Raw genomic sequence first — 20603 nt, forward strand, 5'->3', positions numbered from 1 at the left:
AAGGGGCATTCGGTTCCCCAGTCCCGTGCCCCATTTTCCAGGGCCATTGCCGCCACTCGTCGGGTTTGCAGGCCGCCCCCGCACCGTCAACTTGTCCGTGCCACGCCGGAGACAACGGGCCAGACGACGCCAACATACAGTGCCTACAGGCTCATCGCTTACTCACGTCTGCTGGTTTTGCGATTGCTCACCTCTCACCAACAAAACACGGCGCAATGAGGCGGCCATGACCGGTCGTCGTCCACTCCTCGTCCTCGGTGACTAGACTCGCGCCTGTTGGCTCACCTCGTGGCGCCACAAGTGTTCATCTCCCACTTCTCGTCGATCTGTCGCCGCTCGCCTACGATCCACCAGTCGCTACAGTTGGCCCAGGCTCGGATCACGCCCTTTTACGAACACGCCAGGGCGCTATGGAGACAGTCCTTCTCCTGCTTTTTTCCCCGAAGCTTATTGCTGCTACTACTGCGGTGATTGACTGCATCTGTCATGCCGATGTTGTCTCACCGTTGAGGAGACATTCCCGGGACCAGTGATCGACGCACAATGGTCTGGGTGTTGAGAGCCCGAGGTCATTATCCTATTGCAGTGGGACAGAGCACAAGGTCGATCTCGTTCGCTTACAATCCTGCGAACAAGGTAAATTGGTGCAACCAAAGACGTGCGCTGGATCTTGAATCTTCGAAAAAACGACCAACTTCCACAGGATTCGCACGACCAGACCTCTCTCGGGATCAGGAGATTTCTTTTTTGGTCGCAATGCTAAAGCCTTCAGAGGATGACATTCAAGTCCATCCGGAGTCTGTCGAGAGTGACACTTGGCCCACTGGTCTCATGCTTTGCAAGTTAAGCATGTCAAATCTTTCTCGCTCTGGCGGACTGGGCTTTCAAATCCCCATCCCAGGACCAAAGCACGTGTTGGATTCCATACCGCCACCAATGTTGCCTTTGGTAGTCTTTCTTGCTTTTTCCCCTTGCATTTTCGCAGACCTGGTTTCCTTTTGCTCGTGCTTTCATTTAGAAATAAGGCTTCCAGCAGCTGCGGTCTTTGCATGCCTTTGCATGCCGTGCAGTCTCTCGGCTTCTACAAACGACACGTCATGTGCTGATGCCGACTTTCAGGACGATTTAAACTTTGGAGACCCAGCCTAGATGTTACCACACACTCCAAGTCGTGATCTTGTCCGAAAAGAGGAATAGAGAATGCAGTTCAATCTACGCTACCGTTCCTGCGGCATGTTCCGACGAGACCCATTTCCTGATGCCTGTCTAAGATGGGAGTTGATGGAACAGCACTCGACCCATCACTGTCGGGAAGGTTTCAACCGCCCAGATTATTGGTTGCAGCATGCTTGACTTAACATGCGCAACATTGTCGATCCTGTTCGATCCCAGCCATTCGAAATGTTCTTTTTTTTTTTTTTTTTTCCCTCTGCGTGTTTGCACTTGGCTGACCAAGACATCCATTTCTGTCTTTTGTCGGCCCTTGAGTTATCTCTGAGAGATCAGTATTGGATTTGGGATTGATCTGGAAGCAGCCGAAAGCGCCTGCCTTGAAAACTGGCAGGTACCGCCCTTTGGCGGGAGTGGAAAGCGTAAGCGCGCTGCGCCCACTCTTATCTGCGGGACCCTGCGGCTCATCTGTTCAGCATTGAATCCAACAAGGATATAATTGCCATGTCGCCCCAAAAGAGCGAGCCGTTGCATGATGTTCAATCGGCTACTCTTGCTGGAGTGCGCTCCGCGGACGGAAAGCTCGCAGAGAACCCTCGTCGATTCGTCAGGATGAAAAGGCCGCTCGTTCGGATGTCAGTCATTTCGAACTAAAGCCGCCAACACGATGTTTTCATTTCCGAAACCTGCCTCTCATCCAATCGCGCAACCGACTTCACGATGACCACAATCCGACTGGACGCGGCAACAATTTCCAGAGTTGACCCTTCCGACGTAAGCATCAATCGCCTAACGTTTCCTCAATGGAACAAGAGGAACTTATGGGCAGACGGCTACGTGGGCCTCAAATTGAGGCGCCGAGACCAGGAAAGCTCCACATCGTCTCATCTTTCGGTCGCCCTTCGGCAGGCGCACTCGAGATAATGGGATGTTCGTACATCACAATATTTGATGCCTCGACTGTGTTACCAAGTAAAGTACGCTGACTGTCTTGAGTTGCAGCCCCAACGACTTTGTTTCTGGTGAAGAGTCCGAGGGAGTTACTCCGCCTTCTCTATTTTGCGAATCAATGACAACATTTTTGACGTCAAAACACTAGTTGCCTACGGCTGCATAAGCTAGTCATTGGTAGCTTGTGCAATGATCAAACTACGGTATGAGCTCTCTGTCCCAGTGTGCACATGCCGCTCGGCCCGGCCCGCACCCTAGCATCTTGGAAAACAGCATCGGACCAATAGCATATGAGGTAGCACTCGAGAGTCGACCACTTGAGACTGCTGGACTTGATCGGTTGGAACAAAGTGGTGGGTACGCTACTTATCCTTTGCATTTTCCAGGGGACCACGTCTCGTCGTTTCCGCCGACGTTCAGATCCGAGCTTACAGCATCATGTCATCCAATCACCACCAGAGGACATGGGTCGTACAGCGAATACTAGTAGTCCAAGAGCAACATCCGGGTTGCAGTCATTGAACTCTATATCCCAGAGCTTTTGTTGCGTTGAAGCTCCTGCTCCAACTCTAGAACAGTCTGAGCCAGTCCCAAAATGCTGCTCGTGTTCCACAACACCGTGCCAACAGCAGCTCGGCCCTTCCGGTTTCCCAACGAATTGCATGTGTTGGAAAAATGCCAAGGACTCCGGAGAGTGCTCCGATGTACGAGATGATGAGATGCCGCAAAGCTGTTTCACCATCAAACAACTGCACTGACAAGAGCGACGGGGACAGTGCCACTGCATGGCCGCAACCCGAAAGACTCGAGCTGATGGACAGATCTTTTTCACATGCAGTAGACTAGTTCCTCCACCGGTTATCCACATCCATATGGTGCATTCTGTCACATTCAGGGAGTCCTTCTTCTACGTCAGCACACTTCACTTGCGGAACCCCTGTCCATGCTCGACACATATCGGCCCGGCGCCTAGTTTTACTAGCAACTAAAGACAATCAACCACATGGACCTTGCACGAGCTACCTTCGGTTGCTCATATCTAATCCAATAGGAGACGGAGATATAAGCCTGCCGGACCTGGTCCCGGCGCTCAAATCCGGGCTGTGAGTTCTAGAAGCTGCACAACCGAGCGCGAGTAATCAGATGCGCGCAGAATGTCAGATCCGCGGAACAGAGGATGATCCCTCACGAGGGCAAAAGTTCGCCTCAAACAGCCCAGTTGGCGAGAGGGACAAAATCCACGTCCGTCTCTGGGGACCAGTCTGGAGCAATCAAGCCCTGGCTTCCGCATGAGGCGCGGCTCCAACAAGCGGGCCATCACGTCATGCAACAGCAAAAGCGTCTGGTGAGCGGGGGCATTGCAGCGGAGCAATCACCGGAGACGAGGCGGGGAAAAGAAACGGGGACCGGCAGAAGTGGGCAGTGGAGGACCTATGCATTGCGGAAGAAGCCAACGACGGACTCTTGCTTGATCTACGGATGGACCACCGCGGACCCACTCAGCATTTTCGGTATCAGCCTCTACCAGCCTCTCAATGTCGTTTCTCCTGGATCGTGCAATACAAGAGGTGCAACGGTGTGGTCCAGCCATCCTCCTGCATGTACAGTACATGTGCGTGTATGACCACGTGTGTCTGGCAGGGATGGTCCTCAAAAACCAACCCCAACTTACATACATGGCGCGCACCGAATGCACTGAGGCCGAAATACATAGGTCCAGTCTACACATGAGCCCTGATCGGCCGGGTCTCTCCGTGGTTTCCTTGTTCCCGTTGTCTACCACCCGAGGTGCGTAGGCTGGCCCCTCCCGCTCTCACTAGCTACGCATGTACCGTTCGTCTCGCCCACTTACTTGGCTGCCCTGACCAAGTGGCCAGTTCCAGCACACCCATACGCTGGACGACTGCAGACCGAGAGACAGCGCTTTACGACTGGAGGGCTGTGTGCGCTCATCAAGCGAACTTGCAGGTAGACAGACCTCTAGCACCAAGACCATATTTGCAAAAGCAACAATGGCCTGATTCTTACTCGCTGCAATGACTGAATGGCGGATAGGCTCGGAAAGATCGCGACGTTCGATCTTGTTGCAGTCTGGAACGTGGCGAGCACACTGTCTTATCCCATCACAAACAGTCTCGACCCACGGCCCTGCCCATCACGCTTAGGGGATGTGTCTTGCTAACCGACGTTGCCTCAAGCCTTCCACGTCCACTCGACGTGTCGTCCCCGATCAGTCTCGATCACTATTCCATCTGCAAGCGCCGGCGTCTCTTGTGGCACGAAGCAGGAGTTCGAAGACAGCCCCCTTTTCTGGAGACGAAGAGCTCCGGAACGCCCTCGTAGCATCCGAGTCATTCGAACAATTCTCCCATGACATCGGAGGCGACTCCAGCGCAACATCCTAGCCGCTTGACGCCAGGCTGGAAGCAGCCACTGAGAGCCAGCACTTACTGGTATTGCAGCCTGGTAGCCTGCCAATCAGCGTAACTCGCAAGACTCACCCGAGTCCCTCCGATTGCTCTCTTCATCTCACACTTCAGCAAGTCGCTCCATCTTGTTCAATCAGCCACCCAAAACCGCAACCCAAACAGCTGAATCATTCGACATAAGTTCCAAACGACTGTTCAAAATAAACAATGAATCAAATTGCAGTCACTCCCGTCTGTAACTCAGTCACTCGGAGCGATTCGACAAGTCGATTCAAATACCTCGAGTCACCATTGCCATTCTCAATGCACTTGTGGTATACGGCTTCAGTAACCACGGAAAGCCGAAACTCAAGGACCTCTGTCGCCATGGGCAACTCACACAGTCTACGCGAACTCTTAACTACGCTTCTCACTTGTTCAAGCAACAACGGTCTTCTTTCTCTTCAACTGACCATTCTTGCCCGCCAATACTCCCTGAGCATCGCCTAATCGAGAATCAAAAAGGTCCACATCTGGCCCGTTAACAATCTCCTGCAACCCCTGCCGGCTAGAAAGGGATAATAAAGTATATTTGAAAAGCCATCCACACATTCAAGCAGCAATGCAAGCTTCAAATCACCCAAGGCTCTCCTAAACAAAACCACCCCCTCACCCCCTCACCAACCAACGCCGGCGTGCACGGTCACCATGGGATCTGCTTCGCTACCAAACACCGCGACCAAGTAAAAAAAGGACAAAAAGTCAAAAAGCTTTCTAGACTAAGGAGCAGGTCAGCAAGGAATCGAACCTGGGACGAACCGCGGGAAAGACTGTAGCCGCGGAGCATGTTACCACTACACCACCAACCCTAAACGTTTGCTCGTCTCGTCGCTGTGTGCTAGGGTACGCGTCGCAACAATTTATATACGCGACAAAAGGAATAGTAATGGCGATGATGGTTGCAGACGACCAACCCCTTTTGTTGCACTGACTATACAGGTAGTCGGATTTACACTTTGAATTTCTAGCAGCACCAAGACACTACCAAAGTGCGCTCGTTACTTGTGCAAGACTGCATCTTGTTTCTTTGATAATACGCCGAACATATGCGCAGCATTCAGTGACTTTCAGGCGCGACACGGGCTTCTGTCGCAGCGTCTCGCTGTCCATTGCCTAGCGTACTTCTGCGAACATGGACCGCCTCTTTTCAACTCCTTTCACTCTCTCACTCGCATTTACGTTTTCCGTCTCCCCGTCTTCAAATTTCTATACACGGGCCGAACGACACAGCCGTCGCTTGCAGTGTCCAAAAAAGGAGGAGGAAAAAAGTGTGTTTGTTGATGATTGCCTCGTTGATGCTGCGCCGCCATTCGTCTTCCAGCGCAAAAGCACGACTTGAAGCGTTGTTGCGCCTTGAAGCCAGCAGCAGCCATTGAAGAGCGCGCTCTGTCCGGCTTCTTTTGACATGTCAGTGTGTCCAGTGGAAGGTGGATCAGTATGGAAATCCAATCAAAATGAGTATGGACAGACAGAAAGGCAAGCGGGGCAAACGCGCAAGCAGAGAGAGAGACGAGACCCGCCTGCGTACTGAGTGAAATCGAAAGGACTGTCTGTCTGGTGCTGACTGCCCGCTCCATACATACGGTACCCCCTAGGTACGCCGCATGCACCGTCATGCTTGCTAGATGATGCTCCTGCCTACTCTTCCGACAGATGCGACTTCCTCTCCTCGGTGCGCTGCCTGCCTGTTTGTTGACCCTTGTTTTGTTCTGCGCGCTGCTCGCTTGATTGCTTCATGCCTCGCACTGCAGTCAGTCCTCCTGGAGCGAACCAACCCCACGTCACCACCACCTACTTACCTAACGCATCGACCTAGGAGGCAATCAGTCCCTTGGTCGCAACCCTTCCTCCCCCTACCCTACCCTTCCCTCCCCCTTTCCCCCTTTCCAACACAGCTCACCCCTGTCCTGTCCTCTTCGAGCAGGCAACTCAGCCGACCTATAAACCCCTCGCTCCCCCTCATCTCCTTCCCTCAACGCTCCAAGCGGGGAAGAAAGAGACGGCCCTAAAGACTGCCGCCACCGTCGTCGTCGACCAGCTAGCGGGACGGACCGTTTGGTCACCACAGACGGCGCTGCCGACGGTGTTTGACGCCAAAACGCGCTAGACGGGCGGGGCGCTACACAGCTAGGCGGGGGCGCTAGCTAGACGGGCGCTAGGGGGCGGGAGAGGCGGGCGGGTTCGACGGGGCCCGAGGGATGGATGGAAGGCAGGCGCGGGCCGCCCGCCGCCGCCGCCCCGTTCGACGACGTCCGTCTGTTGTTTGTCTGCTTTGTTTCGGATGTCTGTTGTGGTGCGTTTTTATATTGACTCGAAAGTATTGTGCATGATGCCGAGTGGATGCGCTGGTGGTGGGTTTGGGAAGCGACGCTCGATGCTTCCGTGTGGGAGATGATGGGGATTGGAGTGCGACTCGCCACGGAGACGACAGCAGCAGCAGCAGCAGCAGCAGGGGGGGGGGGGGACTGGAGTCAACCATTTGTCGTTCGTGGCCAGTGAGTGGCATGGTGGTGGTGGTGGTGGTGGTGGTTGACGTGGTGTGATTCGTATCCATATCCCAATCCCAAAGTCGACAACGATAACAACAACTCCAAGGGAATCAATCCAAACAACTTCTCAGCCCACCAGTCTACCATTATGCGTGGCGCACGCACACACCTCACCACTACTCCCGGGTCACTCTGACACGGACGAATCAAGCATGACGTGATCAGTACTTCGGTTGCTACTCCCAGCACCTTGAATCTCAAATGCAATATCGAATTCCGATTGCTTGCGCAATGACTCGACTGCCATCGTTGCAGTCTGTCTCGTAGAGTAGGTACCTAGCCGACGCGATGCCATTCCAGGCTGTCGATGCAGTGCGTTCCATGCTTTGCGAGCTTGCGTGCGTGCCATTCATTCCATGCGCTGCTCCGCCAGGCGACGGTCCATCCGCGAGCCAGGCCGTTGCTACCACTACCCTCTGAGCCAGTAGCCGTGGGTGGGCTCAACGATCCCCAGCCCAGTTCGCCACCGTGTGGCTGAAGTAGCGGATTGAGTGGAGTAGGAGGTCGAGAAAAGCCCACGCAGAGAGACGAGAGGAGGAAAGTAGGAACGAGAAAAAAGGGGAAATTTAGAAACCCAGTTTCTCTACTGCCATGGTATCATCCGTCCAACCCAATCGACCCTTGTCCCAATCCATCCACCCGTCTCCTCCCATCTGTCCATCCGTCCAGCGAAAGAAAAGCAAATAAAGAGAAGAACGGTGAGGATGGAAATAGGTAGCAAGTCGGAATGACGGCCCAGTCGCAGGTGTCTGGCTCGATGTGAGTCCAGTGGAGAATTTGGACCCTCGGCCAACAACAAAAGGAAAGATCTAGAGACGAGGAAATGGCGCTCGCGTGCGCCAAGCAGCGCTTGACAGCGCAGCGCCGAGGCAGATTGAGCTCGTACGGCAGTCTCTCGAGTCGCACGCGTGCGACACCGGTTAGAGACGCCTTTGAACGGTCTGTGGATGCCAAGCGGAGAAAAGGAGAGCGAAAAGGACAGAAAGGAAATCAAGACATTACGGCCAGAGCCAGGGAGAGAAAAGGGAAAGAGGACGAGACGTCGCGAGAAAAGACAAACGAAAGAAGAAGTCGCCATCAAGAGCCATGGACGCCCGCCTGCCTGCCTGCATGAGTAGAAGGAAAAAAAGTCTTGACCGCCCCGCTGCCAAACTGTGAAGAGAAGCCCGAATGCAATGCAAACCATGCCCAAGAGTAGATGTGAAAAGGCCCTGACCTGACCTAACCCCGACCGACCAACCCCGATCGATTCCGGACAGGGACAGAGGAGAGAGCAACCAAACCAAACTGCGCAGCCGAACCAACCCATTCATTACACTTCTTGTTCTTGTCTCGCTCCGCGCCGATGCCTTCCCCAGCCAATCAGCCTGTCTTGTCCAATATTCTGGATATCGCTGCTGTATCGTTACGATGTGCAATCAAAAACCCCTCTCTACGGCCGGCTTGTAGTAAATGTTGCCCTGCAAACTAGAAAACTCTGGCGTAGGTTGAATGCTTAGTCCCAACTCCCCGCTGCGAACGGCTCGCTCCTGCTTTGCCGTGTCTGCTTGCCCGACGGAATGACGCTGCTCCTTTCCCGTCCCTTCACGCGGACCGTTTCGGCCTTGCTGCTGCGCTGCGGCTGCATCGAGTCCCGCTGCTTCCGCTGCTTTTCCCACTCCCTCAGACGTCCTTGGATCAAGCTCTCCAGATTTCGTCGAGGGACGGCGTCAAGCTTTGATCGGCAAGCCTGGCAGATGCGCAGCGCGCACCAAGTGCAGGTCCACTGGTGGTCCGGGGGAGTCGAAAAGCACATCATGCAATCAATTGGGACGAAGCGCTGGGTTGATCGGTGGAAGCGGCCGTGGGCATGGTAGCAGGCGGTATGGACGCGGTTGAGCAGGGCTGCTGTGGTGCGTCTGGGACGAATGCGGGAATTGAAGAGATGGTGAGTGGGGAGAGCAGGCGGCGATGTCGGAGGAGTGTCCTTTGGCGGAGTTGGCGGTTTGATGGGGGCCGTTGGGGGTTTGTTTTCTTTTGGTACTGGGGCCGACTCGATGGTCGGAGAAAGTACCGGGGAGAGTGGTGTCGTGGCTTTGAGCTCATTGGATGTCGTCTGCCAATTGTCAGTCTCAGCGTGGTCTTGCAGATGCCGGGGTCAATGGCTACCTTGAAAATGTCGAAACCTGTGCTGCTCTTGCCACGGAAATGCAGGTTCGACTTTGGATCGACGTCACTGTTCAGGTTGCTCGACTGCTTGGCCAGGCCCCATTTGGAAGGGCTCTCTTCTGGCACTGGCGTGGGCTCGGGCAACAATTGAACAGGTTCTTCGGGTTTCAAGGGAGGGGTGATTGGCTCGTTTTGGTCTGGCTCGCTCGGGGGCGTATTTGAACGCTGCCTGTGGATCCTGACCGTGTCTTCGCTGGGCTCAGGTGCGTGGTGACGCTCTGTTTCGGTGATTGGCTCCGAAACGGCGTTGGAGGGGCCTCTGGCATGCTTAGATGAGGATGAGGAGCTCTTCAAAGCTTCATCGGATTTGACTTTTTGGAGCTTGGGAGGCGGGGCGGGAGGCTCCTGGGGCGGCTGGACCTTGGTTTCTTCGTGCGGAGCAGCCAAGGGAGCATCGGGCTGGGTTGCGGGAGGGTCGGCAGCAGTAGGCGTCGACGACTTCTTGACGGGCTTTCGCCTCAGGGAAAAGTGGTGGCGATGGCGCGAGGGCTCTGCACCGTCCTGCTGCAGCTTGGACTTGTTGGAGCCCATGATGTTGTCGCTGTCATGGGACTTGGTTGGCAGCTCGGGGGGAGGTGGGGGCAGCGGCAGCTCGTCGTCGAGGCGGCCACGAGCGTGACGTCTGCCACGTTCTGGATGTTGAGTCGAGGGAGGAGAGTGGACGTCGGCCGGGGGAGTAGACGACTGCGAGTGGGACTGCGACTGGCTGGGGGTCTTGGCGGAAGTTGCGGTGGAGCCATTGCTCTTGACCAGGCGCAGCGGAGGCGGTCGCTTCCGTGGTTCCTGCGTCGAGTCCTTGTCGTCCTTTTCTGCTGGTGCTAGTACCTTCATGTTAATAATGCGCAGGCACATGTTCAGCTTGCACCCCAAGCGCTCGACGGTGCTGGCACTTGGCGTGGCGGACTGAGGTATAAGAGAGGGCATCTTCATTTGCATGACAGGTGGATGAGGTGAGAGATGGGGGCGAGGGAATATGTGGTGGTAATGTTGTGGCATGCCAGCCATCCAGCCAGCGTGCCGGGCGGCGGCGATCGCTCAGCAAGGGGAGAACTTGTTCAGATGAGAAGGGTACGTACCTCCAGCTGTGCCTCCCCTCGCTCTATCTCGCAGCTGCGTCAAAGACGGCACCGAAGGCAGTGGTTTGCTGGAGCGATCCAGCGGAGCGGGCGTCGGTGACGCTTGATAGTATGCAGCCAGCACATCGTCGTGGTCGTCGCCATATTGATCTCGCTCGTCTCCGTAGTGGCTCAGGATGGCGCTGATGATGTCCCTGCGCGCGGTGGGTTTTGCGTCGAGGGCGAGCAACTGGGCCATGACAGACGGCAGGCTCGAGAACGCAACTCAGAGAGCAGCTCGAGCAGACAGCCGGCCTCATATTGGGTCGACTCCTAGGTTTAAGGCTGATGTAGTACAGGGATTGCGATGAAACCCTCCCATGCCGTGTTTTGTTTTTTTCGAATGAATGACCTGCATGCCGATGGAATACCTCCTCCAGTACGTACCTACCCGTCTGCCTCTCTCCCCCAAGACCACCCGCCCCGCAACCGTCACGCTCCTCTGTTCCCAGCTTCAAACTCTTTTTTTCTCTTTCTCTTCGTTCAAGGTGGCCCGTTGCCAAGCCACTGCCGGCCGATCAAACGGGTGCACCCACACCCACTCCCACGCTAGAGTAGGCCGACGGGCGGGGGCTCCCCAGCTGTGCCTTGACGGTGCCTGACATCGTCACCTCTCCTCCACCATCACTCCTCTCGCGCCCAAAGCCACTGACACCTTGGCTACGTCATGCACCACCACTTCAGGTTGCTTCATCAACCAACTTCTATTTGCCTTGGTTATTCAACTTCACAAAACACGACGCCCGTCCTGCTCTTGTCATGCACCTCGGGCCCGCTTCCCCCTTCGCCGCCGCGGCTCGTCGCATTTGCCCCATTCGTCTGCAACCAAATTAACCTGCAGCCCAAACACCAGACCAATCAGAAAATTTTGTTGGCCTTTCCTCTCTACCCACCGAGAGAAACACGATCCAAACAAGTTAAACATCTTGATACCGACTGGAAACGCCCCTCTGACGCTAAGCGGGGTATGACCAAAAAAACCAAATCCTGATCCAAAAACGCCGACAGGTGACACCCAAAGGAAAATTCCTATTCAATGATTGTCGTCCGGCTTTGCAGGTTGAGAGCTGTCTGTACGAGTGCGTACGAAGTGTTGAAATGAACAATAAAGAAGTCGCATGCGTTCGGACGGCAGCCGGAGGGCCAAGGCACCAAGGCGGGAACAATGTCGCCGGATATTGTCGAGAGAGGGCCATCCCAGACCCGTTCCCCTCAACACCCTGCTCGGCCCGTGTCTTCCGCCGGCCAACCGTGGGTGGCGCTGCTGCGTAGCAAAAGTGTTTACAAAAATATGGTTAGAAGACTGACGACCAACACCACCAACGATAGTGCTCTTGACGTGGCCGGCGTTGCTGGCATCGCCAAGCTCGACGTCGACACCGACTCATTGACAAAGTGTGGCCCACACTGGATGTTGACCTGGCTGGCAGCCGCCGCGTACGTGTTGCTGATTGGCTGCGTCTTGTTGCCCGTGTATGTCCAAAAGGTATGGATGGTGTCTCGGAGACACGAGCTGCACGTGAGCCGCGATCCGCCCGGCATGGTGATGCCAATGGGCAAGTAGTAAGGGTACGAATCAGTCGGGTTGGACGAGTTGGTGATGGCATTGGCGAAACCTAGTTTCAGATAGGTTAGGACACGGGACTGTTCCGTCTGCTTAAACCGGGTCGACGTACAGTAGCTACCCTCCGAATCCTTTAAACATCCGGCCTGGTAGAGCGGCGCGTATGCCACAAGGCCATTGTACGCCTGCCGCACCGTGGGGTTTTCGGCCTTGTAATCAGCCCCGCAATTCGAATCTTTGGTAAGTTCCGTGGCAAAGTAATTCATCAGCGAGCTGCACTGCTGAAAGTCGACATTGCAGGACACGTCCAGCACCTGGGTCGTCCTGACGAGGGAACGAGTGTCGTCAAAGAAAGAGCTAGAGGTCTGCAAGACGGATTAGCCCGGGGCGCGAGAATGGTTCCAGCAAACCCAAACATGCCTGGAGGAGGAGCGACAACGGCACGCAGTTGTCAAAGGTCGAGTTTGCTAGAAAGGAATTGAAAAAGGCCGGGCACGAGCTTGCGGTAAAGTTGGAGCCGATGCTCGTGTCAAAGGGCTCGGGTAGCGTGGTAGCGGTTGGCGTCGACACTGCTGCCGTGTATGTGGCCGACGACGCAAGGAAGGTCGAGGGCGGCGTGGTGGTTGTCGACGCAGCGGCGGCGGCCGAGTCGTCGCCATCCACAGCGTCCCTAGGATGCAACAGTGGCATCCGCTTTTCCAGCGGTGGATGGTTGCGATCGTAGACGATTTCTCCTCTTCCTCTTCGGACCAACGAGAGCAGGCGAGGTCGGTCATGCGACGCAGCAGCGGCGGCGCATTCGGACAGAAACAGCAGCAGAGCAAAAATGGCCAGCGACAGGAACCTCGGGGCCTTGGATGACGAGGGCGCGGCCAGGCGGGATATAATTTGGATTCGAGGTCGCGGCGGCGAGTGAGGATGTCTCAGGCGGCGTCTTGAATGGTGCGACATGTCCGTCTCCACGGCGCATCCGCGTGTCTGGACCGGTGCACATGGGCTGCAAGACGAGAACAGGCCTGCACTCTTCATGGTGATTTACAAAGGTGGTGGTGTTGGTGCCCCGTGCTGGGCGCGCGCAGCATGCTTAACCTCGTCTGCGGTAAGTACAGATTGGAGGAAGCCGGGGGAGGAGGGAGGAGGGAAATGAAATTGCAGTAAAGGTAGGCGGCAAAAAGAGAAGGACGAAAGTTGGACATGGAAAGCTTCGAGATTTGCGGTGTCATGTCTAAGGGGACGTCGTCAGCGCAATTGGCAATTGGCTCGAGTGGGAACTTGGGGCGGCGTCGATAGTAGAATCAGGGCAAGCCACGGCTCAGGCCAGACATGGACGCCCGTTTGGGACGAGAGAGAAGAGAGAGAGGTCCAGAAGCCACGGCGACTGGCAGAGCTAAGAGAAGCTTGCTTGTGCCTCGCCAGATATTTTTGGCCCACCACTGAAAATCCCTCCTTCCGCTACGCTGTAGTTGAAAAGAGCGCTGTCGCCGACGATGTTCTTCAAAGAGGGCCAAGCCAATATCTGCCTGCCTGGGATGCCAACGACCTTCCTTTTTTCCGCCATGACCATTTCCTTTCTGCAGCGATGCTGACCGCGATGGTCTCGACCGCCCGGCCTCTTGTCCACTCAGGTAGAACAACCAGACAGCTCATCCCCGCCGTACCCGCTCCACGGTTCCCACCCCCCGATGCTTTCGCCAACTGACTTTTTGTCCAAAATTAATGTATGGAGGTAGGTTATGCTTCATGGCAACGGCGCTCCCTTTTCAGCCTCTTCCGCCGCCCGATAAGATTCTTCCACCGTCATCTTCTTCGACTTGTCTTCCTCAGGAACCCAGCCATGGCGCTAGCCGCGGCCGTCCCCACCAAACAAAAAGACCATGACCGCGGTCTCGACCTCGGGCTGCATCTGCCCCCCTCTCAGCCCTGCACGCCGCAGGCACGCACCCAACGAGCACAAGCACGCAGTCGTCCTCTTTCATCCACCTCAAACACCAAGCTTGCCTCTCTCGGCCTGCCGACCCGCAAGCCCATATGTCGCCATGCGTGTGTGCAACCTCAACCACCGGCCTCTGGGCCTGTCCGACAACCACACGTCGTTGATCGCGTTGCACCGCCGCCTCGCTTGTTTGCATGTCTGTCGTGCAAGCCATGTGTTTCACCTCTTGTTCCTGGTCGAATCTCGCTCTGCACTTGCTTTCTCTCCAAGTGAGTGACGACTGATTTACGACTTCAGCCAACGGCGCTCCGGTGCAGTCAGTGGTGCTCGAATCTTCCGTTGGTCCCTTCGTCGTCTGTCTTATCGCACATGCTCAGTCACTCCACCTCCTCACTTTTCTTTTCGAACATCTCGTCTCTTTTGATTGTGTCGATATTGGCCACGTCGAAACGACGATAACCCTCTTCCTTCTCACCGGTGGTGCCATCTGTCAGACAACAGATCAGACCGATGGAGGAAGCCGTCGGTTCCTGCATCCATCTTCCCACATCTGCGGCCATCGTCCGGCTACCACTGCTGTCAGCTGCTCGCTCCCCTTCATCTCCTCTGCGCATCTATCCTCAAGCAAGTATCCATGACGACGAAAAAGAACAGCATCAATCCAATCATCAATCCCCGCTCATCATCCCACCTCTCCCTCCCCCAAGCACCCAAGCACATGCAAACGGCACCACCTCGGCCAGCCCGCCGCGCCCCACCGCATAAACCCCTCCACTCCCGTGAGTCCACTCCAGCCACTGGGCCGAGCCAGGGGGCTGCCCGTGCCCCCCTCCTGCAACCCCTTCGCAAAAGAAAAAAAGTTTGCAAAAACCGCAAAAGAAATGCTCCCTTGAATGAGGGCCATTATAGCATTCGAGATGCCTCCAGTCGGAGTCGAACCGACGGCCTCGACATTGCCCAGTCTACGTACAGCCGGTTGTCCTTTCCTCGAAAGGAGAGAGTTCGGACTGTTGTATACTAGTGTCGCGCTCTACCACTGAGCTATAGAGGCTGCTTGCTGCTGCTTCGTTGTTGTTAGGGGCAGGACTGGGGGTTGCGGTTTATGTATTGGTGAGCGATGGACAGGGGGCAGGGCAAGGGGTTGGGTTCTTCTTCTGTTCTTCTCCCTTCTTCTTCTTTGGAGGGATATTGGGGGTTTTGAGTGAGAGGGCAGGGGAAGGGTTTGTGGTGATGGAGAATCCATGTGCTGCGGTGGGTGAAGCGGCAGCATCACTTCACCCAATCTCCATCACCATCTTGCAAATGTGCACGTGGCGCCATGATGACCGTTCTCTTGCGCTAACCCCATTGGAAGCTCCGATCCATTGATTATTCAACTATCGAGGCCAGTCGCTGACAAAGAGCTGTGCCGGTGTAGAGGTGTAGAGAGTAATGTCGAGGAGGTCGGGGGGACAGGGGCAGGGGGGGGGGGGGGGCAATCAAATCCTCGTGGTCCATCCATCGGCAACAGCAACACGCGAACAAGACACCAGCAACCGCATAGAACACGAAGACAGAGTAGTAGTCCCAGACAGCAAACAGCAACAGCAGCAAACAGCTTTGTTTTGAACATTTTTCAAATACCTCGTCCGCTCAAGCCCGAACCCAAAAAACAAAAACAAAAACACCCCACCCAAAGCATGTGCGCCAGAGCGGCCGCCCTGCCCACCCCATCTCTTACCATTTTTTACGCCGTCCCTCAGTCCGTGTCCGCTGTTGCCCCCGTCGAAATGCGCAAAACGTGTGGTAAAAAGGTATCTTACATGCACATGTCGATAACGCCTTCGCCGCCCAATCCATTTCATGCGTTGCGCCAGTTCCCAGTATACCGCCCAATGTAAACGCCGGAGCCCCCCATGAACTCGCCAAAGCAAAAACCAATATCGCGCCGGACGACTTCTTTTCGTTCCATGCTCTTCTTGTTCTTCTCTTTCTCCTTGTCAGTGTTTCGTCTCTATACAGGAAGCACCTCGGCAACGACCCGGACCGCGCCCTCCATCCACGCCGCCGTCGCCACTTCGGCCAAGATGCCCTGCCAGTCGCGCTCCGTCTCGACGAGCAGCAGCCCGCGACCAGTCAGGGCACGGAGTTCGTAGCGCGGAGGGAGGAGGACAGGCGGCGGGGCTTTGTGAGGGGAGGAGGCGGAGGGAGGTTCTGCTGTCGAGGTATCGGGGTTGCTGTCATGCTCCTGCGGCGTGGTGGTGTTGTTGTTGCCATGGCCGTCGGCATTCTCCTCGCGGTTGTGATCGCCGGCCCCGGTCCCAGATCCAGCCCTTGCTCTCGCTGATTCTTCTGCCGTCTCCGCGTCCGTCTTGGCCCCTGTCGATCCACCGTCGCCGGCTTCGTGCTCCAATCCCAGCACCACGCCGCTGCGGACCAGAGCCCTGACCTCTTCACCTACTATACCGCGGAGCTGTGATAGAGGCATCGTGTGGTGCGGTGTGCTGGGGAAGCTGGGCAGGTCGATGCGCGGTGCGAGCTTCGTGTTGTTCCTGGTTATGAGGATCTGGATGACATTCTCGGAAGGGCGAGGCGGTGGGTATGTTGTCGTTGTCGTTGTAGGTAGTGAGATGGGTGCTGCCTGGGAGCTTGAGGGAATAGCGGACGCAGGCGTGGTCGGCCCGTGTTGTTGTTGTTGTTGGTTTGGTGTGCTGCTGGCCAAGTGTGGGGATGATTGAGGAGAGGAACGGCCTCGAGGTGAAAGGGGCTGGCGGGCCACGCTGGGAGTCCTTTGCCTGGCAGATGAAGCCTCGTACATGGTCGGTTGGATAAATGCACTATGCGGCGCCTGGGACTGTGCATGTTGTGCTTGAACAAATTGCGGATAGTTCTCCTGAGGTAGCGACTGCTGGTCCTGCTTCTGTGGCGATAGAAGCGACCGGTAGGGCGAAGAGTGCGCGAGAGGGCTCCTTTGGTGGTGATAGAGAGAGTGGTCAAGCAACGGTTGTGATTGCACTCTTTGTTCTGCCGTCTCCGTCGCTACTCTCTCAGATGAAGCCTCTTGCGAGCCGTCGCGCGGCGCCATGTCCTGCTTCTTGCCGCCGCCCTTTCTCGTCTCTTGCGCGTACTGTCTTTGCCTCTCATTTGTAACCATGCGCCGCAGCAACGGCGTCACCAGACTGACAATCTTGTTTGCGTCCCGCGGCCAAATCCATTTCCTGTCTGGTGCCACCGGCTTCCCGTCGATGGTGTCGTACTCTGTCGGCGTAGGAACATAAGGGCCAAAGAAGCGCTCTCCAACGCCTCCATTCAAAAAGTCGCGAGCACAGTTGAAGAGTCGCAGCTTGACCATGTCTGCATCGCCTTTGCCGCGGTTGCCCACGCACTCCTGGCGCTCTGGGTGGCCATCGTCCAGCATGTAGCTCTTTGCGCAAGCCTGCAGCCGCACAAAATTTTCGGGCGTGAGCTGGAGATCCGAAAACAGCTTGTGCATGGGTGGTCGTGTGTACTTCTTCCTCGAGTCTGTTGGGGTCTGGCGAAACAGCGCGGCGGCTGAATGGACGCCGACTGCGGCGCGTACATCCGTCATCCCAAGGCTTTGTGTCGGTGTAGCGACGCTATGCTGAGGAGAAGGCGTATCAATGCTCATCGAGGACTGAGCTGCCGGGGTGTTGGCGTGCATCTGGCCTTCTGCAAAGGGCGCAACCTTGGTGCGCTTGCTCGGAGAGGGAGCTCCAGTGCTGTAGTCGTCGCCGCCCATTTCTTCTTGCTCATCTGTCGCCCCGTCTGGCGTGCGCTTGCGCTTGAGCCCAGCGCCATTGTGGCCGTCTTCTTCCATGGCCGAACCCCTCAGATTCTGGTGTCCTGCGACCTTGCGCAAACCGTGGCCTGTCGCATTGCTCCAGCGCTGCGACTCGGACGTGGCCCTGGAGGTGGCCTTGGCCGCGGCCTCGAGCAATTCGGCCATGTTTCCTTGATCTGACTGCGCCGACGCAGATGGAGGCACGCCGTTCTTAAAGGCGTCCATGACGGCCGGGGTAGAGGTGTTGGCCATGGCATGAGCGGTGGCTTCTTGTGCGACGTCCCTCATCCTCTCCTCCAGCAGCCTGGAATACGTGTCGGAAGTGTCCCCATCGGTCAGGCTGTCGGGGGCGCTGGCCGCGGCAGTGGAGGGGTTGTTGGTGGTGAGCGGGGCGGAAGTCATGTAGGCCAGCTGAGGATGCGCGCTGGGATTTTGGCCAGGTGTTGAGCGCGTCAGGGTGGACGAAAAGGCAAGAGGGAGAGCTGCGACAAGACTGAGGGAGGCATTAGCAGCAAAGCGGAGCAAGGACGTAGTCGAAATGGCATTACAGCGCGCGCTACATGGAGAGCTGCTTGCTACGTTGTGTGCTGTGCATGCGCAAGCCGCCGCGTACTGTATGGCAAAGGTATTTGTTGCGCGTGTTTGTATATTTTGCACCCAATGCTCTCGGCAAGCGCCGAGCCCCATCCCTGGCATGCTTTGGCTTCATCCCCGCTGCCGAACCTGGCCAACCACGCTCAAAATATGCAGCCATGCCAATCAATAGGCTTGCTGATTTTCTTCCAGAAATGTGCCATGGTTTGTTCAAGGTTCCGCCGGATCCCTATACAGTACCTCCAAATTCTGCCTGCACAACGCCTGGCAGAGAGTCAACCAAGTATCCCCCGTCTATATGTGATTATAAAAGCGCCGAATCAAGTATCCTTCCCGCAAAAACACACGCATTCCTCCGTAAACGCCATGCCGTGATTCGTGCAATTCAAAACCAGTCTCCCTCATGCCACTCTCTGCCCGCGATTTCTGCTCGAAACCTAGGGTCATTTCCCCTCTCAATCGCTTCGTCTCGCCGTTTTGCCAGGTCGAGCTTGAGTCTGTAAATCGTCTGCTCCAACCACTTGTCTCGTCCGGGCTCCGGCAAATCTTCTTCGGCCAGCGTCTCATACTCTCCATTCACCATGGCCTTGTGGACGAGCTCCTCCTTGTCGTGCCAGTCCCACAGCTCGTATTCCCAGCCCCGCATGTTGAACTTGTCCTCCTTCCACTTGCTGAAGTGATCATGCGTCTCAAAGCAAACGCCATAGCCATCGCAGTAGCAGACGTGCTCGTTGGGGCAAATCACGTTTTCGCCCGTAAACACGTACTGCCAAATGTACTCCCAGATGCGGCCGGATAAAGAGTCGGGGAGGGGTGTTCGCAGGAGCCAATCGCGATACGATACGAAGCGTTGGAGCGGAATGGCGCGGATCCGCTCGCTACTCACGGCGAACTGCGAGCAACACGGCTGGGCGAGAACGTTTGGGATCGGGTCCATCGGGAAGAGCTCGCTCCACGCTTTGGCAAGCAGCTTTTGTTCGTGCTTTGCCTTGTCGTCCTCCATCTCCCCAGGGTGCATCCAATCAGGGCATCCCGGGTCCCAGTGACAGCGCAGATTCACATAACCCTCCCGCATGACCCTGTTGGGATTAAGGCGCTTGACAATCTCGACAGCGTCCAAGTCGAGGAGCTCGTTGTTGTGCCACGTCCAGCGATGCGCGTGCATAAACATGGCGACGTCGGGGAGTTTTTCGTAGTTGTCAATGATCCAGCTGAGGTAGACCATGACTTCGTGGCCCTTGTTCTTGGGTGGATGCAACGGTGCGCGTGAGTTGTCGACGACATAAACTGCGGTTTGGTACTCGGGCAAAAAGTCGTGGATCCAATCCACCTCCTCATCGGACTTGCGCGGTATCACCAAGACCTTTGTGAAATTGAAATCAATTGGCTTCCCTATGCCGTGCTCGAAATGCGGAATTGATTTCCACTTGGTGGGTGTTGGATTTGCAGCGGTTGCTGCGCCTGTTGGTGATGCTTCGGGAGAGGCCTTGGCTTCATCTTTTATTGCATCTCCCATCCCAATGACTTGTGGCAGTCCTCGCCATGCTTGCTGAATGTTGGTACTGTAGTACAAGAAGCAAAAGAAGCCGGTCGCGGCGATGGCCAAAAGCGGTAGTAGTTGTCGCGGGTTCAGCATGGCCAGTAGGGGACCATGGGGGGGTTCGAAAGGAGCGACGCGATTAGATGTTGAGTGTCGAAGGCGGAGTAGGCATACAGTTTGCACACTATCGGAGCGTTGGTTAGCGGGCAGGCGTCGTGTCTGGCTACCCTACCCCTCGACCGGCTCAACGTTTGGAGGGGCCGTTGGGTACCAGAAATCGTCATACCAATTTGTACCTAACGTTGATGACGCAATGTTTCGTAGGGAAGAATTCAAACCGGGGGAGACATTGCTGGAATTTTGTTGGACACACGGCTAAAGACACTGGGCGAGTCGACGGCGAGGGTGACGGACAGCGGCGTCAAAGCAGAGAGGTTCTGGCGGGCTGCGGAGGAGTTGCGGAGAGTTGGACGAGAGGACTGCTGGCGGCACCGAGCGCATGGGTTCCAGTGATCAAGCTTTGGCTCAGTTTACCACGGACCACCAAACGGCCACCATTCCCCGCCAGCTTGCGCGGCCCGCTTACTCACCAAGCCAGCCCTGTGCTGCCCGTCGTGACAAGTCTCCCTGGCCCCGGTGGTTAGTTAGCTGGTAGGAGCTGCAACCACTGCTCTTCCTGGCGCGCTGCATCATTGTTTGCTGCGCGTTGCGCGTTGCGCGTGCAAGGGTG

General features: G+C 56.1%; 8 protein-coding genes, 1 non-coding gene and 1 pseudogene across 10 annotated transcripts; 2 read left to right on the forward strand and 8 right to left on the reverse strand.

Annotated features, from left to right (window-relative positions):
• Window positions 1-340: 340 nt before the first annotated feature.
• On the forward strand, window positions 341-1311 carry BKA78DRAFT_132068 (uncharacterized protein). The gene has a single exon (XM_066882611.1). It carries the CDS (start codon window positions 544-546, stop codon window positions 1147-1149), a length of 606 nt encoding a protein of 201 aa, XP_066744170.1. The 5' UTR covers window positions 341-543; the 3' UTR covers window positions 1150-1311.
• A 4008-nt stretch (window positions 1312-5319) lies between these two features.
• On the reverse strand, window positions 5320-5396 carry BKA78DRAFT_t110 (annotated as a pseudogene). The gene has a single exon. The product of its transcript is annotated as a tRNA-OTHER (tRNA).
• Window positions 5397-5575: 179 nt separating this feature from the next.
• Window positions 5576-6462, reverse strand: BKA78DRAFT_313872 (uncharacterized protein). Its single transcript, XM_066888420.1, has one exon. It carries the CDS (start codon window positions 6203-6205, stop codon window positions 5765-5767), a length of 441 nt encoding a protein of 146 aa, XP_066744171.1. The 5' UTR covers window positions 6206-6462; the 3' UTR covers window positions 5576-5764.
• A 1142-nt stretch (window positions 6463-7604) lies between these two features.
• On the reverse strand, window positions 7605-8540 carry BKA78DRAFT_132161 (uncharacterized protein). Its single transcript, XM_066882614.1, has one exon. It carries the CDS (start codon window positions 8445-8447, stop codon window positions 7722-7724), a length of 726 nt encoding a protein of 241 aa, XP_066744172.1. The 5' UTR covers window positions 8448-8540; the 3' UTR covers window positions 7605-7721.
• Window positions 8541-10474, reverse strand: BKA78DRAFT_132182 (uncharacterized protein). The gene is made up of 2 exons (XM_066882615.1): window positions 9287-10474; window positions 8541-9233 (listed from the first exon to the last, which is right to left on the reverse strand). Exons 1-2 carry the CDS (start codon window positions 10349-10351, stop codon window positions 8634-8636), a joined length of 1665 nt encoding a protein of 554 aa, XP_066744173.1. The 5' UTR covers window positions 10352-10474; the 3' UTR covers window positions 8541-8633.
• A 1123-nt stretch (window positions 10475-11597) lies between these two features.
• BKA78DRAFT_132136 (uncharacterized protein) lies at window positions 11598-13399 on the reverse strand. Its single transcript, XM_066882613.1, has 3 exons — window positions 12446-13399; window positions 12138-12390; window positions 11598-12077 (listed from the first exon to the last, which is right to left on the reverse strand). Exons 1-3 carry the CDS (start codon window positions 13052-13054, stop codon window positions 11743-11745), a joined length of 1197 nt encoding a protein of 398 aa, XP_066744174.1. The 5' UTR covers window positions 13055-13399; the 3' UTR covers window positions 11598-11742.
• Window positions 13330-14412, forward strand: BKA78DRAFT_132192 (uncharacterized protein). Its single transcript, XM_066882616.1, has 2 exons — window positions 13330-13650; window positions 13756-14412. Exons 1-2 carry the CDS (start codon window positions 13605-13607, stop codon window positions 14229-14231), a joined length of 522 nt encoding a protein of 173 aa, XP_066744175.1. The 5' UTR covers window positions 13330-13604; the 3' UTR covers window positions 14232-14412.
• Window positions 14413-14876: 464 nt separating this feature from the next.
• On the reverse strand, window positions 14877-15009 carry BKA78DRAFT_t109. The gene has a single exon. It is a non-coding gene; the product is annotated as a tRNA-Thr (tRNA).
• A 534-nt stretch (window positions 15010-15543) lies between these two features.
• On the reverse strand, window positions 15544-18270 carry BKA78DRAFT_313878 (uncharacterized protein). Its single transcript, XM_066888421.1, has one exon. The coding sequence runs from the start codon at window positions 18139-18141 to the stop codon at window positions 15952-15954; it is 2190 nt and encodes a 729-aa protein (XP_066744176.1). The 5' UTR covers window positions 18142-18270; the 3' UTR covers window positions 15544-15951.
• Window positions 18271-20355, reverse strand: BKA78DRAFT_313881 (uncharacterized protein). The gene has a single exon (XM_066888422.1). The coding sequence runs from the start codon at window positions 19967-19969 to the stop codon at window positions 18719-18721; it is 1251 nt and encodes a 416-aa protein (XP_066744177.1). The 5' UTR covers window positions 19970-20355; the 3' UTR covers window positions 18271-18718.
• Window positions 20356-20603: the final 248 nt, after the last annotated feature.

The sequence above is a fragment of the Phyllosticta capitalensis genome (genome assembly GCF_038381095.1).
Source record: "Phyllosticta capitalensis strain CBS 128856 chromosome Unknown BKA78scaffold_5, whole genome shotgun sequence".
Classification (NCBI taxonomy): domain Eukaryota; kingdom Fungi; phylum Ascomycota; class Dothideomycetes; order Botryosphaeriales; family Phyllostictaceae; genus Phyllosticta; species Phyllosticta capitalensis.